The sequence below is a fragment of the Parus major genome, chromosome 25LG1 (assembly GCF_001522545.3).
Source record: "Parus major isolate Abel chromosome 25LG1, Parus_major1.1, whole genome shotgun sequence".
In the NCBI taxonomy this organism is placed as follows: Eukaryota; Metazoa; Chordata; class Aves; order Passeriformes; family Paridae; genus Parus; species Parus major.
The window spans coordinates 580,540-597,372 of NC_031793.1; the positions used below are offsets into that span (position 1 = coordinate 580,540).

At 56.5% G+C, this 16,833-nt stretch overlaps 1 protein-coding gene across 2 annotated transcripts; it reads right to left on the reverse strand.

Moving 5' to 3' along the window:
• Positions 1-2,086: 2,086 nt before the first annotated feature.
• On the reverse strand, positions 2,087-16,671 carry IQGAP3 (IQ motif containing GTPase activating protein 3). 2 transcript variants are annotated; one of them, XM_033519748.1, is made up of 38 exons: positions 16,665-16,671; positions 15,830-15,917; positions 15,343-15,499; positions 14,976-15,053; positions 14,713-14,789; positions 14,507-14,574; positions 14,131-14,244; positions 13,541-13,719; positions 13,153-13,240; positions 12,775-12,938; positions 12,502-12,589; positions 12,214-12,377; positions 11,893-12,053; positions 11,527-11,651; positions 11,182-11,345; positions 10,901-10,991; positions 10,654-10,821; positions 10,394-10,536; positions 10,150-10,320; positions 9,766-9,849; positions 9,539-9,610; positions 9,236-9,305; positions 8,659-8,867; positions 8,292-8,444; positions 8,016-8,179; positions 7,618-7,842; positions 7,392-7,532; positions 6,860-6,944; positions 6,344-6,576; positions 6,123-6,255; positions 5,723-5,825; positions 5,431-5,575; positions 5,181-5,268; positions 4,715-4,927; positions 4,450-4,616; positions 4,203-4,304; positions 3,723-3,831; positions 2,087-3,468 (listed from the first exon to the last, which is right to left on the reverse strand). In XM_033519748.1, the coding sequence occupies exons 2-38, from the start codon at positions 15,892-15,894 to the stop codon at positions 3,355-3,357; spliced, it is 4,875 nt and encodes a 1,624-aa protein (XP_033375639.1). In that variant the 5' UTR covers positions 15,895-15,917; positions 16,665-16,671; the 3' UTR covers positions 2,087-3,354. The 2 variants fall into 2 exon arrangements, with proteins under 2 accessions (XP_033375639.1, XP_033375638.1); XM_033519747.1 differs by having other exon boundaries at positions 5,431-5,650.
• Positions 16,672-16,833: the final 162 nt, after the last annotated feature.

A 16,833-nucleotide genomic window follows, 5' to 3' on the forward strand; every position in this document is an offset into this window, starting at 1 on the left:
GAGCTGGCCTGCCCAGCACTCAGCACCCAACACCCAGAACCAGCACCAGTTCTCCTGTTCTCCAAACAGCACCTCCACCAGGCCAGGCAGCCCTGAGCTGGTGTGAGAAGGACTTGCGGCAGCACCTTTCTGAGCCCAGTTTAACTATTTTTCATCCCTTTTGGGAATGGAAAGGATTCCAGCAGGCTGGAGAGGAACAGGGACAGTGAGCTCCCTGCTGTGAACCTCACAACACTCCTTTGTTCTGTCTCACCTCTCCCTCACAACGCCTGGGAGATCCCAGCAGCTCCTTTCCCACCCTGGACCAGGGCAGCAGCCCCAGTTTCTCCACAGACTACACTTTCCTACACGTGCTGAGTGCCACAGGCTGCAGGACTTACACCAAACCTGGTGAAATGTGAAATGCTGAATGCCTATCCTGTACCCTGGTGCCATTTTTCTCTCCCTCTCACACATCTATACACATGCACATACTTATAATTTTCTTAACCCTCCCTCATTCCTTTTTTCTGCTTTACTTTTTTCCAAAGTCCACCCATCTGGCAGCTCATTTGTGCTCCTGGAGGCAATTATGGAAGTCAGTGAGGAGGGAGCAGGAGGGGGGTTTGTTTTGCTGAGGGGCTGTATGGAACCTGGGGATGTGGCACCTTCAGCAGCAGCGCTGGGAGTGCAGTATCACAGCAGAGGTGCACAGGGGGAAGGAAGTGAGGGGGCTTAATGCAAGCACGATGATTCCCTGTGCCATGCAGGGAATGCTGCTGGGCCAGGAATGGTGCCTGGGTGCTGGACAGGATATGCTGGAGCTGGTCAAGGTGAAGTAACACCTCCCTGTACATAAAGAGTGACAGGACAAGGGGGAATGGCTTCCCACTGCCAGGGGACAGGGTTAGATGGGGTATTGGGAGGAAATTCTTCCCTATGAGGGTGGTGAGGCCCTGGCACAGGGTGCCCAGAGAATCTGCGGCATCCTTGGAAGTGTCCAAGGCCAGGTTGGGCAGGGTGCTGCAAGCTTCTGTCATCTGCAAGCTGCAGCCTTGCTTTGCCCACCCTGGGCCGTGCTGGGGTTGCTGTGGTGGGTCCATCCTGGGAGATGGGACCACGCTGAGTGTTTGCAGCCCCCAGAGGAGCCCACGCTGGGGCTGTGCTCGCCCAGCACTCCCGGCTGGTGGCCGCGGCCATTCCAGCGCTTATCCCCAGCTTGCAATGACATCTAGTGGAGCTGTCTTGGGAGGAGCTCAGCGAGCCAGGCCTCCTCCAGCACTCCCTGCGCTTCATTTTCCTCTCGAACCTCCTCTCTAAAGCACGTGGGCAGGAGGCAAGAGGTGGCACCTTATTTCTGAGTCATGGCTGGCCACAGCACAACTTCCCGGGAGCCAAAAAAAAAATCACCTTTTCCACAGCAACACCAAGTCCCCTCCAGCCCATGCTGCAACTGTGCTTATTCACTTAGTGAATAGCTGAGACTATTATTATTAGATAGAGTTCTTTACCTCAGGCTTCCCCTCCATCCCCAAAGCACCCCAAAAAGTGGATTCAGTGTACCAAATGCTGCTGGTGCAAAGCCAATAGCTGCTTGGCTGCAGCAACAAACCACACTGAGCCACAGCCAGAGACATGCTGGATCCTCCTCTAAAGGCAAGGAAGGAAAAAAATAAACAAATATGGTAACCAGAAGATAAAAACCCCAATGTGGTAAATGAGTAATGTGCAGCAGCAACTTCCCAGGACCCTGTCCCTGCAGATGGTGCAGCATCCAACAGGTTAATGTCAGCCCCATCCTGTTTTAAACATGGAAAAGTGCTGCAGCTTGATCCCACTTCATTCCTGTAGAGATATAATCATAGTCTCTAGAAGATGCAATCATAGTATTTATTTAAGAATTAAGTGTGTCTGAAAGTGGCCTAAATTCCCTGTGCAAGAGCTGAGTTGGTGCCTCAGCACCTGCTGGCACTGCTGCGACTCCCTGCTGTCCCTGGCCAGGGGCACCTTGCTTTGGGAACAGGGACCTGCAGGAATGGCACCAGCCTCAAAGACCCTGGGAAGCAAGGGGAGAGGAGCACAGGGAAATGATCATCCAGAGAAATTCTGTAGTTTCTGATACATCTTTATTTAGAGTAAACAAGAAGAGGCAGCACAGCAGGAATCCTGCACGGATGGGGATAGAATAAGCACAGTTTGAGCCATTGATATGAGAGGAGGGAAAGAAAAAACACATTAAAACCTCACAAACAAACATCACTTTCCAAAGAGAAGACAGAGCCTGAGTGCCAACAGATCAGGTACCTCTGAGCTGCCTCAAGGTCCCCTGGCAGTTACTGAGCAGCAAGGGAGATTCCTATTCCAATCCCCCAAAAAACTTCCTTTGCTGAGCAGGTTTGGGGCTGCTGCTCCCATGGCTGAAGGAGATGGGGTGGGAGGAGGTTGGGACTACCCCAGCAGCTCCCTTCCCATCCCATGGAAGGGGCTGGAGAAGGAGCTCACATGGAGAGAAAGAGCTTTAAATGCAGCCACGGGCAAAGGCAGTCATTGTCCCACACTTGAAAACCAATTAAGCACCAGAGCAAATCAAAAGGGGACAGAGACACCACCATCCCTACTGAGGTGGTGCTGTGGTGTTGTTCCACAGCAGATGATGCACCAATGTGGTCCAAAGATCTGCTCCAGTCCCCCAAAGCATCCATGGGGCAGCAGTGACACTGAGCCTTGCTCTTGTGTTTCACAGCCTGGCTGAAGAGCAGCAAAATTCATCTTTAAAATCAAAATTGTTCTTTTACACCTCAATGTACTACAGAAGAGCTGATAGGTGTCTTCATAAGCAGTTATTGCCTCTCTGTTATCTGCTCTCTCTGTGCCTCTCCCTACCCCTCCTTATAAAAACTGATTCTGACATTGTCCCAGCCTTAGCATGAGGAAGAAACACATGCATCCATATGGATATAGATAGATAAATATAGATATATTAGAATACCTTTATTACATCAGTAAAACCTGTGTAGTGTCCAGAAATACAGTGTCCTTGGGCTGGCTGTTGGCAACACAGGCATTAAACAGCCAAAATACCCAGATAAAATAGATTTTAAAAGCAACACATGCTGCAAAAGCTTTGGCAGCTGCATCCCTCCTGCAGGGAGGTCAGGCATTGGTTTAGTACCAAGCTCGGGTGCCCAGGGCTGGGGCTGAGCCCTGTGCTCCTCAGTCAGGCACCACTGGCTGCAGGTGCTCAAGCACACTGCACCCCCATGCAGGAAAGCTCCATGGCCAGCAGCAGCTTCCCTGCCCTCACACCACCAACCCTGAGGTCTCTTTGGCAGGTTTACATTGCCCCCCTCCCCTGTAGCCCCACCCCTGACCCTGTTACTTCTTGAAGAACTTCTTGTTGAGGAGGAAAATGAGCAGGTTGACATTGACCTTGGCCTTATCGAACATCCTCATGACTGCTACACCCTCGTACTGCAGCTGCAGCAGGTCCTGTGGAGAGGAGACAGTCACTGCCACCAGAGCTGTGCCCAGCCAGGGAAGCTCTCCTCAGTGCCCAGGCACAGGGACCTGGGTTTGCAGTGATGGCAGATGCACAGCAAGGCTGCCCCCAGCAGCTCAGGGCAGGGCTCCACATGGGCTCCAAGTCCCCACAAGAGCTGCAGGTGTGGGGACACCACCCAGCCCCCAGAGACCCTGGCTACCCTCATCTCTGGCCCCCAGCAGCTGCAGGACAGGCTCCACACCTGGTAGTGCAGCTGGAAGCACTCCATGTCGATCCCCATGAATTTGGCTTTCACCTGGAACCTGCCTGATTCCTCACAGGGGATGATGTCGAAAATCACGTTCTTGAGCCTGAGAAGACAGAGCCATTCGCTACCAAAAGGGGTTTCACACTTTTAACACAACCAAGCCCCAGGTCACCTACCCAGCGCACCCCCTCATCAGCACAGCAGCCAGAGCCACAGCCCAAACCCCACTGCAAATCCCAACTTTCCTGCATTCTCCTACACAAAACAACTTGCCCCACATGGCAAGACAACAGTGGCCCATGAACATCCTCCTCTTTGGTTATTTTCTTCTACTTGCCCAAGTTTTCATAGAATTGTGGAATATCCTGAGCCAGAAGGGACCCACAAGGATCACTGAGTGCATTAAGTCCAACTTCTGGCCCTGCATTGAATAACCACAAGCAAGAGCTCCTTTCCTGGAGCAGGGTTACGCACTGGCTGGGCGGCAGGTCCTGGATCTCCAGCAGCACCCCCTTCTCCCACAGCTGGGCTGCTGTGTAGTGCAGTGATGGCAGCTTCTTGCTCTTCCCACTGACCCTGAAAGAGAAGGTCCCACATGCTGAGAGCTCATCTCCGGCCATCCATGACCCCCTTGATTCCCAACATCCCCAGGGCTCACAACAGAGAGCAATGAAAATAATGTTTTTTTTAAAAATTACTGATTTGAGGTAAGGAACCGCACTTGCTGCTGGCTGCCAGGTTGTCAAGGCAGGTCTTGATGTACTGGTTGTAATAATCAATTTGCTCCTCATAAAACAGAGTCTTAGCATCGAGGCCCTCCAGGGTCTGCCTCAGCTTCAGGAGCTCCCTGCGGCGCTGCTGCCTGTGACGCCGCTGGTTCCGAATGTCCTGGAGGAAACAGCAAATAAATGTCACTATGAGCTTCACCAGAGCAGGACCTCAGGGGGGTTTCGGGGCAGTGCCCAGCTCAGTGTCCCCCAGCACACCTTGGCCAGCTCATCAATGAGCTCCTGGTAGCAGTTGGCAGAGTCCACCAGCCCCAGGCTCTCCAAGCGCCGCAGGTTGCGGATGACCTTGCGCTTCTTCTCCTCCATGGAGAGCCGGCTGTTGGCAGCCAGGGAGCGATGGCGCTTCAGCTGCGCAGAGCTCTGGGTGTCCTGCAGCGCTCGCCGGCACATGAGGTGCTCATGGGCAGCTTCCTAGGGATGACAAGGGGTGAGCCTGGAACACAGCTGGAATGGGATACAGAGATGGAACAACCAAACTCCTTCACCCACGCTTTGATGTGGGTCTCTCCTGGCCCAGGACTTGTGATTTTTTCTGCAAACCAAAGTCCAGTCACTGCTGGATCACAAGAGCAAACCTCTGAGAGGATTGAGGCAGCTTTTTGCTGAGAACATTTTTGCCCGAAGTTTTTCATTTCATCCCCAGCAGCAGCCTCACACATCCCACCTCATGCTCTGAGGCTGGTGTCCGCAGGATTTCCGGGAGAGAATCTCCTGGCTGGGACTGGATCAAATCCACCAGCATCTGCTTGGTGCTAGAGACCAGAGGGAGATGTCAGGCATCCACTCCACACCATCACCCTCCACATAATATTCAGTTGCCTCTCAAATGTTTCTTGCCCACCTTGAGAATCCCAGACCCCAGTACCCTTCCAACACCCCAGTACCCTCCTAATGCCCATGGAGTCCATCCTCACCTCAGCAGCAGGCTCCTTGTGTCACTCTCCTCACTGCTGGCCACTGGCACCAGCTTGTTGGTGAGGGTGAGGGAGATCTCTGTTCTGCTGAGCTGGGAGAGCACCTGCTCAGCACCACTGTCTCCCAGGCTGGCAACACTCTCCCCTGCGAGGGCAGAGAGAGCCCTGCTAGCTGTGTTGGGCTGGCTTCCCATGCCCAAAGCAGTCCAGCTCAAGCTTCCTGCAAGGAAAGTGTGCCCATGTCCACCCTCCTCCCATCAGGGTAGGTGGTAGGACCTGAAATTCAACCTACCAACCAGGGACTGGACTGTAGGAAGCTCATCAAGATCCTCCAGGAGCTCATGCAGGGGGTCACTGTGGTGTGGTGCAATGGAGTCCTGGTGCTCAAGCAGGAGCTGGACAATGCAAGGGATGAGTCAGTGGCAAAGAGGGATGCAAAGGGAGAGTGAGCGAGGGCCAGTCAGGAGTGATGCAACACCCTTAGCACCCAAGAGGGGATGGAGAAAATATGAGGTTTGCAAAAAGACAAAACTGCAGAATCTAAGTTATTTCTTTGCTTAGAAGAGAAAAAAAAAGGGTCAGGAAGAGGGAAGCTTTGCCAGGAGTGGATACAGAGGAATGGGAGGATATGCAGAAGAAAGCCCAGGAGGTGTGAGCAAACAGAGCTTGCCATGGGCTTTATCTGCCCTGACCTTGTGAGTGTTGATGAGCTCCCCCACTGTGATGTAGATGACTGGTTTGGCCACTGCCACCATCTCTGAGTACTCATCCATGTTAAACCTCTCTTCAGGCTCGGGGACGCAGCAGGCAGCAGAGATGAACCTCCTGCAGGGAGGGACCCCTTTGGTCAGCCCCAAACCCCCACCACCAGCTCCTAGATACTCTCCCACCCCTTCACCATCCTGGGGCCCACCTGAACTTGTTGTGGGTGTCCTCCAGGTACTGGTTCACGCCGCAGAGATGGGCGCTCTCCCCCTGGAAGGCCTTGCGGGCAGCGGCGTGCTGCAGCACTTTGGCGATGGACCCCAAGCTGCGGCGCTGCTCAGGCTGCAGGGCTGCCCTGGCTGACACATCCACGACATCAAAGCCGTCAGGGGCCACCACTGCCGGGTTCATGAAGCGGTAGTAGAGCAGGTTCCCCACAACCTAAGGCATGAGACAGGCTGGGGGTTGGGGACCAGATGGGTTGGGACCCAAGGAGGTGATAGATCAGCAGGGAAGGATGTTTCATCCTTGTGCTGCATGGTAGGACCCTCCTGGAAGAGATGGAAGTGCAGGGAAAAGCCCACTCTTGGCATTTCCTTAGTGGCTCAAGGAAAATGTTGACTTGGAGATGTTTTTAAGAGGATCTGACCTTTCATGGAGGGATATTGGCCCTTTGTGTACAGACACAGCTGAACCCCACCAAACCATGCAGACCCTATGGTACCTTATCAACCTCCTCTGCTGAGGCCTTGGGGAATTTCTCAACCAAGGACATCCTCAGGATTTTGGCCATGTAGCGCATCCCATAGCTGAGGAGAGGTAGGGAAAGGACCATCAGCATGTGGGTCCACCCTGATGACCCAGTCCTAGTACCCATCATCCAAGAAGCATCAAGCCCCCAGCCCGGGGGTGATGGAGAAGTCCACAGGTAGGATCGACAGCTACAGCACCCCTCAGCTCCCTCCCCCACCCTGACAACCCAGGCATCTCTGGAGGAAGCTTTCATCCTCTGAGGTGACCACAAATCACAGATTCTTCCTGGCAGACATATCAATGTCAGCAGTAAACTGCCCAGAAATGGAGCAGAAAAACAAGCCAGCCCACAAGGTGCTGCTGGTATTTGGGATTCCCCTTGCAGTAACTCAGTCCTGCAGCAGCAAAGGGGCCAGGAAGCCCCCCATAACCCAACCTCCTTCCTAAGACCTTAGAGCCAACAGTACTCCTGGGGTGTGCACAGAAACCATCAGGATACTCACGGGATCTTGTCAACAGAAGAGGTGATAGCAGAGACAAACTTGTCTGTTATTGCCAGGAGATTGCGGATAGAAATGTCCAGCTGCCTTTGCACCTCAGGGTGGCTGAGAGCCTGCTCAGGGCTGACCTCATATGGGAGCTTGCTGTGAAGGGAAGACAAGATCCCCATCACCATCCTAATGCCCATCACCCTGTGGCCAAGCCAAGCCTTCTTACCCAGGCTCTGACCTTCTGTGCCCACTCTGTGACTCAGTCTGGTTGATCCATGCCTTGTAGATGTCCACAGGGTCCGTGCGGATGCTGAGGGTCTTGTCCTGCAGGACCTCCTGCACGGGGCCAGCCAGGATGTGCCGCAGGGCGTTCTGCCCACGGACGTTGCGGTAGAAGCTGACCACCAGCCGGATCACCGTGGCATTGCCCGTCAGGATGTCATGAACCTGGTCCACCTTGGACCTGGGGACAGAGACAGGGCAGATGGGACGAGGGGATGGACTGGCATGTGTGTGTGTGTGTCTGTGCGTTCTCCAAGAGGAGACAGCAGACAGAAGAGATAACAGCATCCAAGCTGATGCAGTTCAGCCTTTCCCTGGGCCTGTCTCCACACCAGGGCACCCACAGACACACACCTGATCTCTTCCTGCAGCGCCACTTTGAAGAGCTGGAGCAGCAGGTAAGCCTCCCGTGGGTTGGACGCGTAGTTGTAAAGTGTAAAGATCACCGACTCCATGAATTTGGTGGACTTGTTCTGGGGCATCTGGAAGATCAGCCTGGCCAAGTACACCGGCTGTGTCTGCAGGAATGAGGGACACCAAGCTAACCCAAGTGCCATGGGGTAGCCAGGGGCCAGGTCCCTGCACTGTCCCCCAAGCTGTGGGGCACACAGCAGAGCCCCCCAGCCCCACCTGCAGCAGGTAGAAGAGGTGCTGATAGGCCTCCAGCTTCTGCCGCTTCTCCTTGCTGAGTGACTTGAGCCCCTTCTGCTTGTCCATGGACATCATCTCTGAGAGCTGCTCTTTGTTCTTCTTGGTCAGCTTCTTGCAGTGGGAGACCACCTCCTGCGGCCACACAGGCAGGGAGAGAAGCACTGGGCTCTGCCTAAGGCTCTGGCATTCTGACCAGTTTCTGGGAGAGCCAGAGGCACCCCAGTGCTCCCCACCTCCTCCCTGACCCCTCCAACTGCTTAATAAAATAGCGAAGCAGAGACGAGCCCAAGCTGCGATAACCAGAGGGCAAGACCGCGTGAGGTAACCAAGTCCTCCCCCACTCTACCTGCAGTGTGATCCTGTTCTTGACCAGCAGCCCAATCTTGATGTCCATGAGGTCCAGGTCGCTCTCCAGCTGCCGGCTGGCACGGATCCTCTTCACCAGCTCCTCCTGCAGCCGCAGCACCTCTGACTCCTCCCAGAAGTCGTGCTGGCTCTGCTCCAGCAGGTGGATGAAGCGCCGAACGATGCCCAAGGCTGGACTCTTGGTGTGGACTGTGACAACGCACAGTAATGCCGTGGATGTTTGCAGGTGGATGGAGTAGCCACCTCCACCACAGACCCTCAAGACTGCCAGCATTCACCCAGACACCCCTTCCTCCTCCCAAAAAAGCATCTCCTTGCAGCACCAGCACGTGGGCCACACTATGCAACAGCCTCCAGGAAGCTCTTGGGGGCAGAGGGGTAGCCCCAGGGCTGATGACCAAAGACCACCAAGACTCTGTCACTCCTCTCCTTGCCAAGGGGCCACCAGTGGTCTGTCTACAACTGCTTCCCCACTGTGCTGGGGCAGCAAGGGAAGAGGCAGAGTGCCCTTCCCAATTAGCCATCACACCTCAGAGCAGCAATGAGCAGGCACTTACCCAGCATCCTGTAATCCCCACGGGCCTTGTTTGCTCGCACAAAAGCCTGGATTTTAATTATGGCTTTAATCTGCCAAGACAAACAAGGGGTGGAAGATGTTTTTCCATAGTGTCCTTAACACACACAGGGAGTGAGGGAGAGCTGGACAAGCATATCACTGCCTGGTCCCACTGCCAGGATGAATCAGTTCTTCCAGCCGCACTGTGAGCACTCAGGAACAGGGATCCAACTGCAAGCTCTGGATCATCCCCCTACATCCAACATGGCCCCAGGAACTGTTTGACTCTCATCCCATCACTTACATTCTGCCTGAAGTAGCGCAGCCTCTCCTGGTACTTCCTCTGTGCCTGCCACATCCTCACAGCCGCCTGGATCTGAGAGAGATATTCCAGCAGTTGGATTCTGGAAGGACATGCTTGGCCAAAGGGAATGGGTGGAGGGGAAAAATCATGAGGACTTCTAGAGGAGGTTTAGGTTGGATATTAAGGAAAATTAGGGAAAAAAAGGCTGAAGAAAAAAATCTTCCAACCTTGATTGCAGCCTCTGTGTGGGATTTCAGGTAGTGCAGCCTCTCCAGGTAAGCTCTGCGCTGCCTGTACCCCCTCCAACAAGCCTGAGCACAAGAAGACACCAGGTAGAGAGACCTGTGTGAGGTTGCTGTGATTCCATTCATTTTTCAGGGAGCACGAGGAAAGATAATATAGCATGGAGAAAGAGGAAACCATCACCCAAAGCAGCTACTGCAAGAGAAACAAGCCCCACACTACTCTCTGCAGCACCTCGGGGGTCCGGGCAGTAAAAGTACAGAGCAGCAAAGGCTGGCACTCCCTGCACCTGCCGGAAGATGCTGTGAGCAGCTGCCCTTGGTTTGTGTTGCTGTGTCCAGAGGAGGGACAAATTCTGGCTGCATCACCTGGATCCTGATGGCAGCTGGCCTCTGCTCCTGCAGGATGTGCCGCCGTGCCGTGAACTGCTGGCGAACAAGGAAGCCCCGGAGCCGCGCCTGCAGCCTCACCACCAAGGCAACGTTGGATGCCCACAGGCACTCCCGGTCATGTGCCACTGTCACTTGGGTGACGACCAACTGCAAGGACACGAGGCACCAGCTCAGCCCCAGTGGTGCCAGCAGTGCCCAGCCAGCCCCATCCTGCCCAGACCTGGATCTCCTCTCGGCTCAGATGCGTGGTGTTGAAGCTGCCATTGCGTGGGCACTGCCAGCTGCCCTCCAAGGTCTGCAGGTTCAGGTAGTACTCGGCACCATCCAGCAGTCTGTGCCGGATCCAGGATGGCTTCATGCCCCCTGCATGCCGGGATAGATGGGAGTTGCTGGAGAGTGCTGCTCCCCCTGAGCACCCTGGAAAGGGGTGCACCCCAGGCTCCCAGGGTGGGGGAGGTTTTTCAGCCCCCAGGGTTTTACCTGCTGGTCTCTTGGTGGCCATCAGAGCTGCCAGCTGCTCCTGGTAGGCATCAGCACAGGCGTTCACCACCCCACGCAGGGCCACGTCAGGGTTGCACAGCACCCGCAGTGTCTGTGACGCCTTCCCTTCCTTGATGGCCTGGTTGATGGCAGCTGTGCCCAGAGCCACTATGGGAGCAGAGGAGCTCATGTCAGCCCCTTCTTGTCCCCCAGCCTCCAGCAGTGCCCACATGGGGAGAGCACTCACTGCTCCTGGCTGCCACTGTGTCCTGGTTGGCCTGGAAGACGCCTTTCTGGATCTCCTCCCACCAAAGAACAGCTCCATTGTCCTCCGTGGCCTGCGAGATGGGGGAGATGGGGTCTAGTGAGCTGGGCTGCCCCCTGTGAGCACCTCCTGCTTTGCAGATGCTGAATTGCTAGGGTGGCAATGTCACTTCACAGTCTCATGGCCAAGGTGGGGTACCCTGCATCCAGAGGGGGTACCGTGCTGCCATGGAGGTACTGCACAGCTGATGACCACCACCCCACCTGGACTTTCTGCCTCCGTGCCCTGGACAGGACATTGTGGTAGCGTGGGGCAGTTGGAAGGGCAATGTCAGGCAGGGCAGGTGCCAGTAGCAGCAACGCCGCCAGCGTCTTCTCAGGGTCCGCCTGCAGCAGCGCCTCATTGACCAGCCGGACCGCGTGGGCTCCTGTGTGGGAGGGAAGGGACACACCTTTCAACCCCTCCAATGCTCTGGGCACCCGAGGGAGTCACAGCCCAGAGTGGTGTGGGATCCTCTGGTGTCTCATTGGGACTGGAATCCCAGTGCAACCTCTCTAAGGTATCTGCAGACCCCCTGCATGCCCAAACCTCGTGTGGGCAGGACTCACGGTCGTTTTCATCCTGCACTGATGAATTGGTGCTGTTGATGCTGTCCTGAATGTCATTCCAGCTCAGGAACTCAGCTCCTGCTTTCCTTGATTGGCCTTTCAGCTGCAACAAGTCATCAAAGTACCTGCAGGAGAGACACAGGGCAGTGACTGGGAGCATTCCAAGCAGGGCTCAGTACATTCTGAGGAGGGCTTGGTGCATTCTGAGGAGGAGGGCACCTGCCAGACCCAGCTGCCCAGTTCTTCAGAGGGGAGAGGCAAAGCACAGGAAGCTGCTGGAACAAGCCCACAAAAAGCCCAGGTCTCCTGACCAGCCCTTTCCACAAGATTTCTTCACACCAGCCCCCAACACAGAGCCAAACTCACCGCTGTGCGTTTGCATCTTCAACTCCTGAGAGGCCCAGGGCAGGGCTGACCAGGCTGCTCCAGAGCCTGGTTGGGTTCCTGGCATCCAGGGCTTGGTTAACCAGTGCAACAGTTGAGAGCATTTCCACAGCCACAAACAATTCCTCCTGTGCCAGCTCGCCCTGCAAAAGGGCAGGCAAAGACACTGAACCCCCATAACCTCCTTCTCCAGTCCCAGCTTCCCCAGGGAAGCAGCTGCAGAGGAAGCACCCTAGTCCTAGCAGAGGGACCAACCCATCCACCCTCAAGGGGATCCATGGCCCAGCCCTGGGGATCTCTCACCCGTGGGTGCTGGCACTGCAGCAGGGCCAGCTGCTGCTGGTACAGCAGGGCAGCAGGGGCGTGCACATCAGGCAGCTGGGCTGCAGGGTCCATCAGCGCTTCCAAGGTTTCTGCTGGCATCCCTCGGCGGACAGCAGCATTGATCTGGCTGACAGCCTGCAGCACTGAGGGACAGACAGGGGAGCTGCAGGAGGTGGCTGTCTCAGGGCCAGGCTGCCTGCAGGCCCACCAGCTCCTGGGATGCACTGGGCAACATAACCTGCAACAAGTGTTCGCCCAGGCACTCACTGGCTCGCTCCTTCTCGTCCCTCCGATTCGCTGTGAGGATCCCTGCCTGCACCTCCTCCTGCTCCAGCAGCTCCAGGTAGCCCAGTTCCTGCAACAAGCAGAGAGGGATGTCAGGTCTCACAGCTCATCGTGCTTGTGCTGACACAGCAGCCATGCTCAGACCTCTGGCAGAAAGCTGCCAATTCCCCAGCCCACAGAACCTCCCTCTTCCTGGGGACCATGGGCTGCCCCCAGCACAAGCACCCTGCCCCGCAGGCTCCTGCCAGCCCCTACCAGCGCCTTCTCCTCCCGGTCCGTGCTGAGCTGCTCCAAGTAGAGCTCGAGGTTGTCTCGCTGGAGGCAGCTCAGGGCCAGGGTGGGGTCCCACAGTGCACGATGCAGTGCCAGCACATCCTGTCTCTCCAGGGCATTGTCCACCTCTTCCAGAGCCCCACGCACTACAAGAGACCAGTCCATCCCAGAGGTGAGTAGGTAAATCATCCCACAGCTCCAGGGAGCAAAGGCAGCTATGGCTAAAGCCTGCACATCCATCATTTAAATTTCTCCCTGGAAATGCACACCCAGCCCTTCTTCCCACTAGGTCTGAGGTTGGCCCATGGCCCCACCATAAGCCCTGGAGAACCCCCAGAGGGAAGGGCCAGCTTTGCTCACCATTCACTTTGATGATGTTCCCTTGGATTTCAGCCTGGGTCAGACACCAGTCATAGACATCCTCTCCTTCGGGGATCACCTGTGGGTACTGGACAGGGACTCCTCAGCCTGAGCTTTCTGCTCAAGCACACCCTGCCATGCACAGTGAGGTCCCCTGAAGATGCCTGGGCTCATTTCCCAACGCCAAGCTCTGAGTGAACCAGCCCCCAAAGAGGAATCATCTCTCCCATCTTCTGCTCAGCACAAGGGCTCCCAGGCCATGTTTCAGCCAGCAAGCACCATATGGTCTCTGGCCAAGGGACCCCTCCAGCCAGAAGCACCCACCTGCCCATCAGCAAAGGGGCTGCTCCTCTCCCAGCCACCCTGGAGCATCCTGTGCCCTACTCACCCTGTTTCTGGCATTGCTGCCCTTCTCCAGCTTAGCCTGGTGCAGCACCTCCTGGTAGGCACCTGCCAGCTCCTCACGCAGTCCCACCAGCATGGCGTGGGGGTTGTGGAGGGTCTCCATCGTCTGGGCCACCACCCTCCGATCCACCGCTTTGTTGATGGCCAACACCGCGGCGTGGACTGGAGGCGAGGCCGGGAGGACGTGAGTGAGATGGGACAAGGAGGGGCAAGATGGCCCACCTGCTTTATCCCTGCATGCAGTGGGACAAGGCATTCCAAGGGTGATGGTGGGAACCCCCCCTGTTCAAAAGGCAAGCTGCGGTCTCCAGCTCTCTGGGAAGTCTGTGTCTCACAGCAAGCCCAGGGAATGCAGAACCCCAGCTGCTGCTGGCTAGGAAAGGGCTGTGCCAGCACCTGCAGCCTTGTGCTGGGCTGAAAGAGAACAACCAGGTGCCTCCCACCCAGACCACCATCAACTCCCAGAGCACCCCCTCCCATTTTGCTGGCCCCAGATTTGGTGTTCAGAGGTTGAGCCAAGATCCTGCTATGGGGTGACACCCAGCCCTGCTCCCCCCACCAGGCACCCATCACCTGCTGCTTCATCCACTGAGAGCTCGTTGGCCAAAATACCACCAATCTTGCTGAAGGCAGGCAGCTGCAGCCCATATTTCTCCAGCTCCTGCTTCATGTTGTTGATCTCCTCCTCTGGAGCAGAGTAGAAGCAGCACTGCTCAGCACCAGCCCCATAGCCCAGTACTGGAGCAGGGGCAGCCAGAAGAGACCCCTCTCCCTGGCCAAGAGGGGTGCAGAAAACCCACACACTGGGGTTCACATCCCTGAGGCAGCTTTGGCAAAACACATACAAGACTTTCATTCCCCACTTCCCTCCTGCCATGGGACCCCAGAGCATTGGTGGCAAACCCCCCTCAGCAACTCCCAGCCCAGGTCTCCCTGCACAGCACCATACCTGTGAAGTTCACTTTCCCATACAAGTCTTGGATCGGAGGAGCCAGCCCCAGCTTGAAGAGGTAGAAGCTGAAATACAAACCCACGCCATGACATCACCTGCTTCTCCCTCCCAACACTTCTGTGTCACCTGAGGCTGACAGGTGACACCACCAAAGGGCTCATGAGCACGAAGACATTCCGTGACAGCCAGGCCAGGGCACCCACCTGAGTGCATGGATGCAGTAGACCACCCGGGGCATGTTCTTCTTGTCATAGATGTCGGTGGTCTCTGGGTGGAAGATCTGCCAGCAAGACAAGAGACACATCAGAGGGCAATGGCATCCTCCAGACAGTTCCCAGGTCAGCTGGTGTCAAAGAGTGGGGGGCAAAGACGAAGCCCCCCCTGCCATACCAGCACCCCTCCAGTACTGCCACAAGGCAAAGGCCAGTGTGTCCCTTGTCTGGGGAAAGCAGAGGGGAGACGTTACCGAGGGAAGCCCCACGTGGCTCATGGCATTACGCCAGTGGTTGATGTTATCCGTGTGCCGAAAATGAAGCCCGGCTGCCTGGAAGAGAGGAGCTGAGGTCAGGCTGAACCCCACTTCCTCCCATCCCTGGGGTCCCACTTGCCCCCAGACCAACCCAACCAAGGCAGGAGGTTAAAGACAGAGCCAACACCTATGACCCCCAGGGACAGCACAGCTCAGGGACCCCACTGCAGCCACCTGCTACAAAACCATCCCTCAGTGACTGCTGCCAGCAAATCCCTCCTCACTCTGCACGCACCAGCACAGGGAAGGTTTGGGGGTACTCCCTAAGGGGTACTACACCTTCCCCCTGGTGCCACAGCCTTACCTTGTACCGTGTCTGTTCAGGGTCATAGATCTTCTTCAGGGGGACAATAGCAGGGGCAAAGCAGTGGCCCAGTTTGGCCAGGAGGACCCCGTTGCGCAGGGTCTCCTCCAGTTCCGTGGGCGGGGGCAGGACCTCACCCAGACAGGCCTCCATCCAGCTGGCAGGGCAGAGACAGGGCACATCAAAGACCCCCAGCACCCATCCAGCAGAAAAGTCCACAATGGACATTCCCCTCAACCCCATTCCAATAAATCCTCCCTGGCAGGGGAGATCAGCCCTCAGGCTTTTGCAGCTGGGTGGTTTTCAGTTTGGGTGTAGGGCTGAGTGTCCCCCCACAAAAAAAAAATAACAAATCCCCAAACAGCTTTGAGGAGCTACAAAGCCTCAGGATCTAGGCAACATTCTGCAGCATTATAGCCCATTCCCCCTGTCCCTCCCCTTAACCCCCCAGATCCAAGCTCGGGGATCTCCCCAAGTGCAGCCCCACCGCTTGGCTTCCTCCAGGTGACACAGGTACTGGTAGGCATCATTCTGCCTCCTCTGTTCGTCCATCTCATCTGCAGTCAGGCGCTCACCTGGACAGAAAGGGAGCCTCCCATCAGAGACCCCTGCTCAGGGGCGCTTTCTGAAGCCCCCATGGCCACTGAAACTAAGATTTGGGAAAGGAAGCCGGGCTTTGGGTGCAGTAGCCTCCTACAGCGTTCGTGGGAGTGGCCACCAGCGTCAGAGTGCCACCAGCCAAGAACTTCTGTTCTGGCAGTGGGAGGAAAGTTTCCAATTTCCCTTTTTCCCAAATAACGGCCATCGGAGCTGGCACTGAAGTGGGGGAGGGCGCAGAGCAAGCACCCGGGGAGGAGGAGGTGGGGAACACAGCTACAGCTTTGGGGTCCTCTGACACTGCTCCTGCTGGAGGCACAAATGATTTCTAGGGGGCACCCGGCTGTCCCCCAGCAAACCATTCCTCAAAATATCTCCCCAGAGGCCTGGCACCTTGCCACTGCCGTCGCTCTACCCACATGCAGACCTGCCTGTTCCCCCTCAGCCCCCTGCACCCTGAGTGTTCCCCCATCCCTCTGCACGCCCAGAGTTGCCTGTGCCCCCCTGCTCCTGTCCCCACAACCCTTACCTGTCCCCCGCGCCCCAGGCCTGTCCCCCCAACGCCCCGCACCTACCTGTCCTCCCCCAGCTCGCTACACCCCAGGCTTGTCCCCCTGCTCCCTTCATCGTCCCGCAGCCCAGAGCTGCCCGCTCCCTCCATGGCGGTGCTCACCTCCATGAATGTGCTCCCGTTCACTCACAGAGCCCCGGCCCCGCTCCCTCACAGCGCCCCGGCCCTCCCTCCATGGCCGAATGTGCTCTCGCTCCCTCACAGAGCCCGAGCCCCGGCCCCGCTCCCTCCATGGCCGAATGTGCTCTCGCTCCCTCACAGAGCCCGAGCCCCGGCCCCGCTCCCTCCATGGCCGAATGTGCTCCCGGTCACTCACAGCGCCC